We start from the raw sequence: 14,449 nt of genomic DNA, 5'->3' as shown, positions 1-14,449 counted from the left end.
TACACAGACAATGAATAAATCAAGAGTCTTAAAAAAAGGCAACCATCCAAACAAACAAACAAAAATCCAAAACCCCCCACCAAACACCATTCCTCAAGATTCCTAAGGAAAGCAAATGTCACTCCTATCTTCAAGAAGGAGGACCCAGGGAACTAAAGGTCAGTCAGCCTCTCCTCAGCCCATGGGAAGGTGATGGAACATCTAGTCCCGGAAACCATTTCCAGGCACGTGAAGAACAAGAAGGCGACTTGAAGGAGTCAGCATGGATTCGCAATGGGGAAGTCATACTTGACTAACTTGATAAACTTCTACAATGAAATGACTGGCTTGGTAGTCAAGGTGAGAGCAGTGGATAGGGTCTACATTGACTTCAGGGAGGCCTTTGACACTGTGTCCCATTAAGATCCTCATAGACAAGCTGTTGATGTATGCTGATGATGCAGACAAAGATGTGGATTGAAAACTGGCTGAATGGCCGGGCCCGGAGGGTGGTGATCAGTGGCACAAACTGATCTAGTTACAGGCCAGTAACTAGCAGTGTACCCCAGGGACAAATATTGGGTCCAGTCCTGTTCAACATCTTCATTAATGATCTGGATGATGGGGCAGGGTGTACCTTCAGCAAGTTTGCAGATGACACAAAACTGGGAGGAATGACTGATACACCAGAGTTGTGCTGCCATCCCGAGGGACCTGGAGAGGCTGGAGAAATGGGCTGACAGGAACCTCATGAAGTTCAACAGGGGGAAGCGCAAAGTCCTACAGCTGGGGAGAAACAACCCCAGGCACCAGTACATGCTGGGCGCCACCCAGCTGGAAAGAAGCTTTGCGAAAAAGGACCTGGGGACACGACGGGCACCAAGTTGAACATGAGCCAGCAATGTGCAGTTAAAGCAAAGAAGGCTAATGGTATCCTGGGCTGAATTACGAGACGTGTTGCCAGCAGGTCGAGGGAGGTTATCCTTCCCTTCTACTCAGCAACAGTGAGGCTACATCTGGCATACTATTACCAGTTCTGGGTTCTCCAGTACAATAGAGACATGGACATGCTGGAGAGAGTCCAGCAAAGGCCACAAAGATGATGAAGGGACTGGAGCATCTCTCCTATGAGGAAATGCTGAGAGAGCTGGGACTGTTCAGCCTGCAGAAGAGAGGGCTCAGGGGGATCTCATCAAGGTATGTAAATACCTGAAGGGAGGGTGCAAGGAGGACAGAGCCAGGCTCTTTTCAGTGGTGCCCAGTGACAGGACCAGAGGCAATGGGCACAAACTGAAACACAGGAGGTTCCCTCTGAACATCAGGAAACACTTTTTCACTTTGAGGGTGACCAAGCACTGGCACGAGGTTGCCCAGGAAAGGTGGTAGAGTCTCCATCCTTTGAGATGTTCAAACGCTGTCTGGACATAGTCCTGGGCTACTGACTCTAGGTGGCCCTGCTTGAGCAAAGAGGCTGGACCAGATGACCTCCGGAGGTCCCTTCCAACCTCAACCATTCTGTGATTCTGTGATAATGTTGCTGACAATTATGACAACAGAATGGTCACATTTTTTTTATGTACTTAATATTGCTTCTGTGAGAGAAGTGAACAGAGCAAATTATTAACTTATACATAGCCATGTAAAGAAGTATTTATACAAAGGGCACATTTATAGTCAATTGTTTTAAATGTTATACCTGTACAAAGAAAGATGTTAATGTAATCTCTAAATCAATCTAAAAACCTGAATTGTAAATCTAATCTAAAAAGCTAGCACTCTAAGTATTTTTCAAGATTCTTTTTTTTAATTTGAGATGTTGATGAAAGTTTACAGCAAGTTGGCTACTGTAACAATGTATCACAAGTAAGAGAGTATTTTGCCCACCATTTCTCAAGGTATAGAAAGATAATACAGCAAATATGTGCCAATATACAATTATTTATAGAATATAGAAGGAAATAATGAGGGGATCGTGCAGTCATCTACTGCACTCATAAGACATTACAAGGACATTCATAAGATTAGAAGGAGATGGCAAGTTCTTCTTCCATTATCCCATGCAATTTTTAAAATATTTTACCTCCATGTGCCTTATTAGCAGAGTAAATATTTTATTTAGCAGCTAGTTCTGTGAATTGAGGCTTTGGGTTAAGGAAAAGTTCTCTTGAACTTTCAGTTTTTCACTCAACTAAAGGCTACAGGATTAAGACATTTTCAAAATAAACTGAGAAAGTAAATTCAAGTTCAACCTCAAATTACAGCTTAGAGTCTATACTCACACTCAAACTGATACTCAACTTGCCATCTAGGCCAGGAAAAGAAAAGAAAAAAAGGGGTGAAACGATGCTTTAAGCATATGTAGAGCCACAAATCTATCTTTAAATCTGCCTTCATGCTAAATAACAAGTAAGTTGCACTATGATAGTTTGGCAGTTGCTTTTCTGCAAGCTTAATTACAAATGACAGTTTAAAACTCCTTTATATGGGATGTAATATACTAGCAAAATGCCATTCCATTATATGAAATCGTGGTGAAGTCACAAAGAATCTCCAAAACTGTAACATACTCTAGAAGCATTGTATGTTGCAGGTCTCACAAAACTGCAGACAAGAAACAGAGCAACGTCATCCCCAAACTAGGTCACAGAAGGACCACAGGCATGTATGGTACAAGCTCCAAATAAAAGAGGATCAAAGGTGTTTTTACTAGTTTCTCATATGCTGAAGACCCAGCAGTACAACATATATTACTGCACAGTCTGAAGAAAATTCTCAGACAGCTGCTTTATAAGGTATCTTCAGAATTGCCTTCCATTCTGCACACATATGTTGTGTTCTGAAAAGTTAGCCTTATAACCTTCCGTGATTTCACTTGGTTTTCAAATTACCTCCTTCAATGGACAATCATACTTGTCTATATACTCACTGTATCACTGACCATTTAAACTTTGCGACTTGTATGCTTGGCATTGGTAAATATTATCTCAAGAAGACAGATGCCCAAGTACCTTGTTCAACTCAAATTTTTTTTGCATACTTACATTATCAGTCATTTACTTGGTTAGGTTCATGAGTTACTGTAATTCTGCACATGAAAATGCTACAAGTTTTGTGCCTAAAATTACCCAGTTGTACAAAGGATCAAGTTTAAATACTTTGGAAAAATCATCTGTGATGCAATTCTGAATATCTTTAGTCTGCTCCACAGACATATCTTGTCTTCTCAAAATGTGCACTTTACACCTAAATAAAATTCTAGGTTTATTTAGGTGTAAATGTGCTGGTATAAATTATGCTGTTCTATTTCTGTCAGTGTATCATGTGCACCTTATATATAAAATTAATTTTCTATGTATATTTTACTAAGCGAATCATAAAGTAACAAACTGAATCTTAGCCCAACAAGATATATAGCAATGATAAAAATAAAGTGAGAATAATTGAGTCAGTGTTCCACAATTCTTTTGAACCATTTGATCCTGGCTGACACTGATGTGTTCTGTATACATCTTCTAATGCAGTTGAAGGCTTATTATGAATCAACAGAAGGATGTTATTATACCTTCTCATAGACATAGACATTTATGCCTAAAGACACAATGAGACTTCCACAGCATGTACCAAAGTTTTAACTGGTAACAGGCACATATGAAGCAAGATTATTATGCCATCATAGAAAAGTATCTCAAAATCATAGTAAGCATCTCATAAAATGCACCATCCAACCACCTGACAAAATTAAAGATGGCAGGAGCTCAGATACACTTTTAGTACAGAGAATCAACAGGCTGATGAGCTAAACCCCTGAGGTAAACCACTACAAGTGTTCACGAGCACATTTTACCCTTGCCGTATTGTAAACCATATTCACAAACACCTCCAAATGGTATGTAGGTTGCATTACTTTACGTTGCTAACAGTGCACATATAGTCAGGTTCCAACAGTTAACAGCAGCTCAGCTAACATGTAACATCTCTTTAAGACAATGGAACTCCACTGCCCCAATCACATTTATCTACTACGTAATAAGTACCCTTTTTATTTTCCAGTACCTTGGCTTGTCACAAACTTTCCATCTTAGTTTAAACTCCTTGCTTCAAAACAAACCTACACAGCTTTATTGTCTGTTAGAAAAAAACCATTACCTTCTGAGGGTTCAAAACCCTCTGCCTGAACTTTTCAATCGTATCTTGACCTGCAGCCGCCCATGCACTGGCAAATGCTTCAGCTTTGTCTTGATCCAGGTGAATGCTTTGCAGCTGCTGTTGCAACGAAGCAGGCTTCAAATTATGATAGACTGCCTGTTAAAAGGAAAAATAACTGCTGTTGTCAAGTACTGCTCTACAACTTGTGCCAGACATATTGTACCACAGATGGCCACCATGTTCACACAAGATTTTTACTAGCAACTCTACTGTGGGACTGCAGGCATCCTGTTCATGTTAACCCTCTGACTGAGAAGACAGAAAAGTGTAACTATCTATCTCAATTGTATCTCAAAATGCAATATTACAAATGACTCTTCACAAGATAGACAAACTATGAAAAAGTGCATATACAAGCCAGATCTGAGTATATATATACTTTTCCACTGTACATAATGCCAAAGCAGCTATCACTGAAAAAACCCTGGGCTTTGAAGTCAATTGTGATCGTGAAGAAAGGACAACTTTTCCAAATTCACACTGTTCAAGCAAGCCTGAACTATGAGGTAATATTCTGAAAAGACAGGAACAGTTTGCCAAAAAAGGTGGGTTAGATATAACCTCACTATTAGCATCAATTTTTGTGGTAAACACTCTATATAGTATGCTGGTCTCCACTTTCAAAACAGGACTCTGTCAGCACCAGGGTGGGGAAAAAAAAGAAAAAAGAAACAACACATGCGGCAAAGACCATGCAGCAGTCTTATTATCTGTAATGTGTCCATAGGCCAAAGGGCTGTTAAAAAAAGTTGTGCTCTGACAGAACAAGCAGCTACTCTAAGAAGCGTAGCTATCAGCGGGAACACAAAAGAGTCCTCATACAACACATTCCATCTGGGACTCTTCTTTGGGCAGATATTAATATCCTTTCCTTTCTTTTTTTTTTAAATGCAAAAAAAGTAAGTCCTAGAGGAGACTGAACTGCTTTTTCTGTTCGTCTTCAATAATTATCACATAAATGAAGCAGTCTGATGAAATTAGGACCAGGCAATAAAACAGGTAAGTTTGTTGTTTCGCTGAGAAGAAAATTCAAAATTCCAGTCTAGATGTGACCTCAGGTTTCGTTTTGATTTTTCAGTGGATAAGAGCCATGGGGAGGACTGTTTTTTTGTTTTCTTTCTAATGTTGTGGAACGTGTTAACTAAGTGAACTAATCATAAACTGACATGTGTAAGAAAGGACAAGATTCAAATCCCACAACAGACCATCAGTACGCATGCCCTCTGCACAGACCGCACTTACTATACTTGCATGAAACGGATGGATAACATCGCGGCTGTGACAATTTCTAAGAAAGTTACCATATTTACCAGATAATACATTGGCTTCCCAACTTGAACAGTGGTAGACTGTAGAACCAGAAAACCTTCTCTGTTTACAAGATATTTAGCTCTACACCATGCAGTCACCTACTCATTCAGATACTAGAGCTACATCAGGTGCGCCTGTTCATCTAAGTACAGACTGCTTCTGTGCATGAAGATTTTCCATAACTGACGCTTCATGTAACTTAAGCAGTGCTCAATAATGCCATCTAATGCCACTTTCCTGACAGGAATTAAAATAGTGCATGTCTGGCTTGCTTAAAATGAGTAAGAGGAATGACTATATATCACAATTATCAACACTTCTCTCAGAGTCATGCAGAGCTCACTTCCACCACCCGTATTTACATTAGGTGGAAACTCACTCCCCAAATGCAATGACTCCAATCCAAACCAGGAAGGCATGCAAACAAAAGCAGTAAAATCATGCCCCCAAAACATACATAATGTACTACAGATACATGTTTTCACTAATTCCTTTTTAACTTGACTTTTATATTTTTGAAATCTACAACCAGATAAAAACAATATATTTATCAATTTATAATGATGATAACAAGGTACCTGTTCCAAAATGAATGATATAGTTTCAAGAACTAGATGAAGATCCTGCTTTTCCAACGAAAAAGCTATTTGAAGTTTTTCTTCCTCCTCTTCACTGAAGCTACTTTCAGCCTGAAGCACAAAAATGGTTAGTCCTGACATGCCATTTAGTCACCAAGAATATACTTGTCAAAACAAAAACTTTCTCCTCATTTTTATAAACACAGTGGCTGTCCACTTGCTACTAAATAGAAATAACAAAGTAAAGCTCTTTTCCAACAGAAAAATACAATGCAATTCCTCTCACTGAAAATCAAAATTAAAAGCTAACAGTATCACGTGAGAAATTATCAGGATTACTTGAAATACACCACAAGAAAATGCTTTCTCTTTGCACCTGAGAGACACTAAAGAAACACTTTTCTTTCAACTACCAGATCATCTCTAACAACCTTTTATAAATAAAAATAAGAAAAGTATGAAGTGCATTACTTGAATCAGACCCCAAAGAAAACAGAAGGCAAAACTGTAGTGAAGTTAGTTACGTATGCTTCTTCCACTCTGGATACTCTCCTGAAAACCACGCATGCTGTTACAAAGGAAATAAAGGCTTAATGTATGCTTCTATTGAAAGTCAGATTTTAATCTATAGCCTACTGTATTACTGAAGATTACTGAGAATGTGCTGTACTTTTAAAATAGAGCAGTTACATTTATTACTGTAATAATAATTTACATGTAGATATTGCCATCTTTTAAAACGTAATTACTAACAAATCTAGGCTACAGACATCAAAACACCATATTTAGACCACTTAGTAATCCAAAACTGCAAAGCTACACAAAAAAGCAATTCAGCTGTCAGAATAAACAAAATGAGGCAATTACGCATAAACTTCAATGATCGCAATGTTTGTAACAAGAGTATCAAAATGGAAACGTTATTTGAATCATTAGCTGTTAGAAGGAAATGCAGAGCTCTGAGTACCTGCTTTGTTAAGGCAAGTAAGTTTGTTTAAAGTTTCCAGCAATTTAACACACCCTAGAGTCAGATACTTTGGAAAGGCCAACTGAACGATTCATGAGATTGACGGAGTGGACTAAATTAAAAAGACCACTCCAGCTCATGTAAACACTGATTAAAACTGTGAACAGCTACTAAACTGCTATTGAGTAGTAAAAAAAACCAACCACAAAACAAACAAAAAAAAAGGTTGGTGACACTCTCCAGTTACCACTGCGTTAATATCCATGCAACAACTGAGAAAACCCTTTGCAATAACAGCAGCATCCAAGCTAGTAATTTTGGTAGGAAAAAAATCAGCAATTGAATCAAATAATCAAAACAATCCTTATAGTCTCAGAATTATGACCTTTAATACACTTGTATTTTCTACCCATGCTGCTCCTAACCTGTAATATTTTAATGTTTCGTTTGTATATATACGTGTACAGAAAACAAATTCTGCATTTCTTATTTTTTCTAAACAAAAAACAAGGAAATAAACAAAATCTGACACTGCAAGATAAAGAAACTCAACAAAATAATTTCTGTTTTAGCATTTATCTTACAGTTTCCTCTTCAATATTTAGTGCCAAGGTTAGATCTAGTCTCCATTTCATTTTCTGGCACTGTGCAAAGAAACTGACTACTGACTTCATTTATTTTTTTATTTATTCTGCCATTAAAAAAAAAAAAACACTTCTCTAAAGATGACAAAAATATTCACTAAAAGTTAGGGACATTATTTTTAACCTCAGTTCCACAGATGGCTTTGGTTGATGGACACACAGAAATGCGGGGAGAAAAAAAATATATATGCATTTGGTGTTTCCCTTGAGGGGGCGAGAGCAGAGTTTGTGCAAAAAGCCAAGGAACTCGTGTCTCTTCTGAGAGCGTTCTCAGAGACACCAGCACCTGGAGCCGATGGAAACAGGTCATAACAAGCGTTACTGGTTCTCACGCCATTCACTTTCTGCCATTCACTACTCGTTCTTATTTCATTCACCTGAAATAGTTCTGAACAATTAGTGATGAAGGAAATTAACATCAAAAATACTTTAAAAAAAAAAATTGCAAGTAATTGTGCCTTAGCAAAACAGAGTGTCGCATCTGTCCCACAAAGACGACTTCGTAGCGCTCGGACTGAGGAGGGGCACAGCTCCTCCCGGCTCGGCTCTGTTCCCTTCCCGTCCCTCAGCAGGAAAGGCGAGGCTGCCCACGCCGCCGCAGGGGCGCGGCACAAGGGCGGGCAGGGAAAAGGGCGGGCGGCAGAGGAGCGGGGCTCGGCAGGTCGCTGTGCTTCGGGCACACCGGCACCGCGTGTCGCTGACCCTGGAGCAGCGCGGCCAAAGCGCCGGCAGGACCCGGCGGGGCCCCGTGTCTGCCCGCGGCGGCCCAACGTCCCCCCCCGCACAGGCGAAGCCCCCGCTTCCGCCAGGCCGCCCACCGCTGCCTGCTGAACACGGCCCCAGCGGGTCCCCCCACCCCGCCGCCCGCCCCGCCAACCTTCAGGTGCAGCTTCTGGAGAAGGCGGGAGAGGAGCCGCGGGAACCGGCCTGGGTCCAGGGCGTTGAGCAGCGACACGGCCCTGCGGATGCTGCGCGGAAGGAGAGGAGGCGGTCAAGGGGGGCCCAGGCCCCGTCAGGCCCTGCCGCGCCCCGGCACCGCGGCGAGGTCCTGCCCCCGACCCGACCCGACCCGACCCGACCCGCCCTGCCCTGCCGCGGCGGGAGTGCGGGCAAGGGCGGGAGCGGCGCTGCCGCCGAAGCAGCCGCTACCTGTCACTCTCCGGAACAACGGGCGCCGCCATGGCTGCCGCTGCGGCCCGCCCCCCGACGGCAGCCCGGCGGCGCCAAGCGCCGCCGCTCCGCCCCGGGGCGGCCAGGGTGGCGGCCGGGGGCGGCTGTCGCCGAGGCCCCGAGCTCCCCCGCAGTCCCGGGTGAAGGCAGAGCAAACGTGTGGCGGCCTTCGAGGCTTTTGGGGAAAGGTGAGAAGCAAACTGGCGGCGCCTCCCACACGGGTTTGCAGCACCCCGCAACCGCTGGAGAGGCTGTTGTTGAAACCTCGGATTTAAAAGTTTTAAAGACGTACTGGTGCCGAGCAGAAGGTACCGAGGGGCGGTGTTCCCCCCCCGCCATGTGCCGTCGGTGCTCATATTTGCATCATGCCGCTGAAGTGTCGGTGGCGTGAAACTCCTCAGCGCGTCCAGACCCCGCTCCCCTGCGGTAGCGCACAGCCAGCTCCACGCCACGGGTCAGCGAACTTCGTGTTAGCAGACCACGAACTTGTAATAAAGTTGTCATGCCTGCAGTGTTACAGCAAGTTGTTCCAGAGGCCGTAGAACTAACAGCGGCTGGCTGCCTTCCCACCTTCCCCAAATAACCTGTTCCCAGGTAACAACCCCAAACTCTCCCCCTGTCCCGCACTGTTTAACTCCCCTGCAGAAGGCATGGAGCACGGTGTGCTGTGTTTCAGGCCAAGTGCACGCCGGTTGGCAAGCCACGTGAACAGAAGCATTAACGTTTGAGCTCACACGGAAGCGGCACTGAATTGGGTATTTCTATCCATGGATATTGCCTTGAATGGATGTAATGTCTGTGAGACCTCTAGTTTCCATCAGATTTGGCTGAAATTGAAAAACAGGCTAAAAGACAATGGGACAAGCAAACAGAGGACCAGGCAGCATGACTGTGTAAACCTTGTTTTCCTAGGAAGCCAACTGAAAAAATTGAAAATCTGCAAAAGACTTCTGAATGTGGCTGTAAAGGTTTATAAGATGTGGCCCAAAGGGTTAGGTGTGTGGTAATAAATTATGGTAGGCTCAAAAGGCAGGTGGGAAAAGTCTGGAAATTTTTGAGGTATTGTAAAGAAATGTTTCATAAATATATATGCTGAAATCTTGCCTCTGTTGAAGTGAGGGGAATTTAGTCATTAACTTCAATAGGGCCAGGATTTCAGCCAGGACATTTGAAAAGATAATGTCTGTTTAAATAGACTCGGCCCTAAGAACCAACGTCAGGAAAAAAGAGTGACAAACCTGGCCATACTCCAATGTGAATTTTAAAGCAGAGAATTCCTGGCTGAGACTTTAACACCGTTAGTACTATACCTCTTACCAGAAGTTGGACCCACAGTCGCTGTTGTGAAAGGCAGCTACATTTTTCAACCTATTGTTCTGGGGTGAAATACAATTACATTCAACTATTTCATCTGTTTTTCTGTACTCTTGTAAAACATGAAAAGACAATATTCTTGCAAGAAACTTACTTGGCTGGAAAAGAAAAATGACTGTTTCACTCCATGCTGAAATAATGTAACTTCTTGTTCTAGGAAATCTCCCCAGAGAGCAGAATTTTATGAAGGTTGTTCAGTCAAAATGAGCAAGGGCGACTGGAAGTCTAGACAATTGCTTACTTATTTTAAGAAGTTCCAGCTGATATAGGTATTGGATGCACCACTGAGGTTTGCTGCCAATTCTCTGGTTTTATAACCATATGGACCTATTTTAAAGTGTTTTCTTTCATGCTTTGCTGCATCAAATGAATATTCAAAATGAATAGTCAAAACAATGAACATCAAGAACTCAACTGGACAGGATCCTGAGTAAGCCTGCTCCAGCTGGACCTGCTTCACACAGGACGTTTGACTTGAGAGCTCTGGAGGCTTCTTCCACCCTGTATGATTCTGTGTTCAAAGCCTCACTGAAGAAAGACAGGAAAGAGAGCACCCGTTTGGAAATAATAATTAGCGAAGCTAACCTGACAAGGTGCTGTCAAGTGCACAATTAAATAATTTTCTTCCTAATACCTTTTCTGTTCCTAAAAAAGAATCCTAAAAAGTTGTGACTTCTCATCCATCCATTCATTTATTATTGTTTTGTACTTGCATCCATGATCCATTTCTCCAACGTGAATAATAGCTTTTTTCACTGAGCTAATGATATTACACCATTTAATGTATTTTATCAGTTGTCTTAACTATCCATCTAGTTAAGACATATTTTGAGTCAAATTGTTACCCATATTTTGACTCAAAATATTCCACTTACTTAGACATGCAAATAGATGTTGTATGGGCTTTTGGAGTAATCTGCTCACATCCTATACAAAATCTTAGGCATCAGTGACTGAGACTTTAGAGCATTTAGCTGCTAATGAAAGTTAGGAAGCTTACTGCCCTATAACAGTCTTGAAAAGCTCAGTCTCCCCTACTTTGCATTTCCAGAAATTGAACTATATATTCTGTTCTTTCGCAAAGACTAAACAAGCCTTCATGTTATTTGATTATGGTTTGTTTTACAGACTTTTCTCATCACCCAGCCCTTCAGTTAGAATTCATTTAGGCTCTGCTTTTTAAAATACTTCTGTGGTTATCAGGTGAAACTGATTATATAGAGCATGAAACGGATGTAAAGTTAGGAATTACGGAATAGTTTCTACACAAGGTTAAGCACTGTAATAAATTGCATGAGAAAGTTGAAGAATCTCTTTCATTAGCGATTTTAAAGCATGAAAAGACAAATATCTGCCATGAAAAATGGGTAGTAAATGTGTAGAAAGTGAGTAAAGCTGATCCAGCATTGAGGACTACAAGCTCTCAAGATCCTACCAGGACCTGTTTTCTTTGAGTGTATTATTTTCTCTTTTTTCTTGGCTCCTTTTGATCCACTTTTTATTCCATAGCGTCTTACTTGCAATGCCATTCTGTCTACACTCAAGCCTTTCCTTTTCCTGTCATCTTCATCTCTCTTATTTTTCCTTATTTCTGAAGGTACACACAAAAGAACATGTTGTACTCCTTCAAGACCTGATTTGTACAATATCCCGACACTATTTATTGACTAAATAATTGTCCTACAACTCAATGAAAATAAACAAATAAAGTTTCACATAAATTTTCTCTTGCAACTTGCAAGTGGCTTAAGCAATTGAAGTTAGCAAACTGTAAATTTGTGTGGCAGGGATTGAATTGGTAGCCTTTCACCTAGTGTTAAATAGCCCTACTTTTGAAATCTTGTTGAAAAAATAATCCTTTTTTGTAAAGTGTGTTCTAAGTGTTTCAGTTAAATTATGTCTATCACAAATAAATACTCCTCTGTTGCTGTCTGTGACTGTTATCATTATGAAACTATCTGCCATTCTTTCTGTGTCATTATTTGCATTCCACTGAATGAGTAATCATCTCATTAAAATCACCAGGACTACTGGGATTCTGCTTGGAAAGAGTAAGGGCAGGAGACTATAAGTAAGGGCAGGGGACTCTTAGTTTATTGGTTCTGTATGCTAGTTTATTGTTTGCTTATTTTGTGCTTATATGTGAAGATTCACTATTACGTCTAGTCATGTGAAGGGAGTCAGATTACTTGGGTGACACAGTGCTTCACAATGGAAATCAGGGCTGCATAAGCTACTCCTTTAATCAAAGGCACCTGTGAGCATACAGGAGATTCAGCTGTGGACAACACATTTCCACCTGAGTGGAGGTGGAAGCAGGTCAGTACTTTGCAGGGCCAGGCCAAAGGAGAAAAGATGTGTTGCCCTCTGCAAATGTAGGACAGGAACTCTTTCTATGGTTCATGCCAAGATTACAAATTAGGGTTAATGAAATGCAGGTATCATATTCTAACTAATGTTCAGAGTTGCAGTTAGCTCAGACTTGATAGATCTGTTTTCCAAATAGAATGGGATCAAACAAAATAGTCCATTGAAACATGCGTAATTTGTTTTAAACTGTTTTAAGATCATGAACAATGTGTCAAAGGAGAAGCTGCAATCAATATTACTATCGCTAGCTAAGAAACTCAATAGAGCTGCAGCAACTGTAATGCTTTTGGTGCAAATATTTATCTAAGGCATATTTAAATATTTATCCAGAAGGTATCAGTCTATACTTCTTTAGTCAAGCTCTTCTGGTTTTCCCACTGAAGTGAATCAAATCTGTATTCTGCTCTGGTGTGGATGTATATAGAGAAAGCTCAGTTGTGCTCTTATAGGAGGTGTTGAAAGGATCATGAAAATTGTCTAGAAAAGAGTTCAAAGTGTATTATTTTTCTTTTTTTAAATGCTTTTCTGTGTTTGTATGAATCACAGAGGGTGGCAAATATTAACTGTGGCGTTCTTGCCTCAACAAATGCTGGCACATGCTAGTGTAAGTTCATTAACAGTATGGACTTTTTCTTAAATGGTGCAGTGGGATTCAATGGCACCTCACCATATGCAGAAGTTCATTTTAAGCCAGGAGGAACAGTTTAGTGGTCTCAGGTTGTGACTGAAATATGTAGACTTTCTGGAACCGCAGATCTGACTTCTCCCAGGGCTGACTGTCCATCATTTTTAAAGCACGGTAGGTAAACTGAATATGGTGCAGTCTACCACGGTTAGATAACGTTAAGTCTCCATGTGGACAGGAATCCTGTAACACTTTTCATACAAAATTTGGGAGCTTACTTTGGGGAAAAAGGTCTCCATTTTCTGCCTGTTGTTTTACAGTGCTATAATCTATTGTATTCCTAGTCTGTGTTTCAGAGGTGCTATGTTATATATGTAACTGTAGATTAGTAACCACGGAGGCTTTACATAAAAGGATTTATATAAATAATTCTAAGTTTTCATTGTGGAACTTTGCATGAAGGATTTGCAAACACTGAGCAAGAGGACAGTCAGCATAATTTTGCCCATTTATTTGCATGGAAACAGAGGCAGACACAGAAGTGGTGGCCTTGCTACAGCTGACTAGCTACTCAGCCTCATGCCCCAACACAGCTTTGGTCTGCCTTCTTATTCAAGACTCCCATCTTTTAACTCATCTGATAAAGCCTCGGATGTTCTTTGTCTTTAGCAAACCTTTGCCTCTTAAAAGTCACAGTATTTAATGGCCTTCACTTTCATTGTGGCCTCTTCTGAGCCACTTGATAATAATTTTATTAATATTTCCTTTAAATTGGCTGTTGTTTTAGGAGCAGCTGTAAGTATACGATGCAATATGCAAGGACAGCTGTTGTAGTTTTTTCCTCAGAGCTGTGACAACTTCTGATATCGAGAAGTATAGACAAATTTTTAGATAACAAGTATCTTCAGTGGCTAACTTTCTGGCTTAAAGTCTAACAGAGTGCAATGAAGGCAAACAACAAGATGCTGTGCATAGCTTTTATTTTGTTTTCTGAGTTTTCAAGTTTGTAAATGGCAGGAGATGCACAGTGGAGTCTTTGGAATCAAGAGGATCTCAATAAGACAATGTCCAAGCACACAGAAGGTTAATAGAGAAAAAGATCTTCACCTACACAAAAATCATACGGGAGCACGTTATTCATTTCCATGAGATTGACTTCTTTGTAGTAATAACATCTAAGAAAGCAAGGGATTAATATCTCCTTCCAGAGAGATATAGATTGTAA

The 14,449-nt window shown here is 40.9% G+C and overlaps 1 protein-coding gene across 1 annotated transcript in view; it reads right to left on the bottom strand.

Annotated features, from left to right (window-relative positions):
• COMMD10 (COMM domain containing 10) overlaps nucleotides 1-8,866 on the bottom strand; it is a 112,475-nt gene extending 103,609 nt beyond the window's left edge. The window contains exons 1-4 of the mRNA XM_050912980.1: nucleotides 8,835-8,866; nucleotides 8,563-8,653; nucleotides 6,075-6,185; nucleotides 4,126-4,281 (exon numbers count right to left, since the gene is read on the bottom strand). Of these exons, the coding sequence (XP_050768937.1) occupies nucleotides 4,126-4,281; nucleotides 6,075-6,185; nucleotides 8,563-8,653; nucleotides 8,835-8,866 (390 nt within the window). The remainder of the gene's footprint in view (nucleotides 1-4,125; nucleotides 4,282-6,074; nucleotides 6,186-8,562; nucleotides 8,654-8,834) is intronic.
• Nucleotides 8,867-14,449: the final 5,583 nt, after the last annotated feature.

This window comes from Gymnogyps californianus, chromosome Z (genome assembly GCF_018139145.2).
Source record: "Gymnogyps californianus isolate 813 chromosome Z, ASM1813914v2, whole genome shotgun sequence".
In the NCBI taxonomy this organism is placed as follows: domain Eukaryota; kingdom Metazoa; phylum Chordata; class Aves; order Accipitriformes; family Cathartidae; genus Gymnogyps; species Gymnogyps californianus.
Note: the sequence above shows the minus strand (reverse complement) of the source record. Positions and strands in the feature narration are given on the sequence as shown.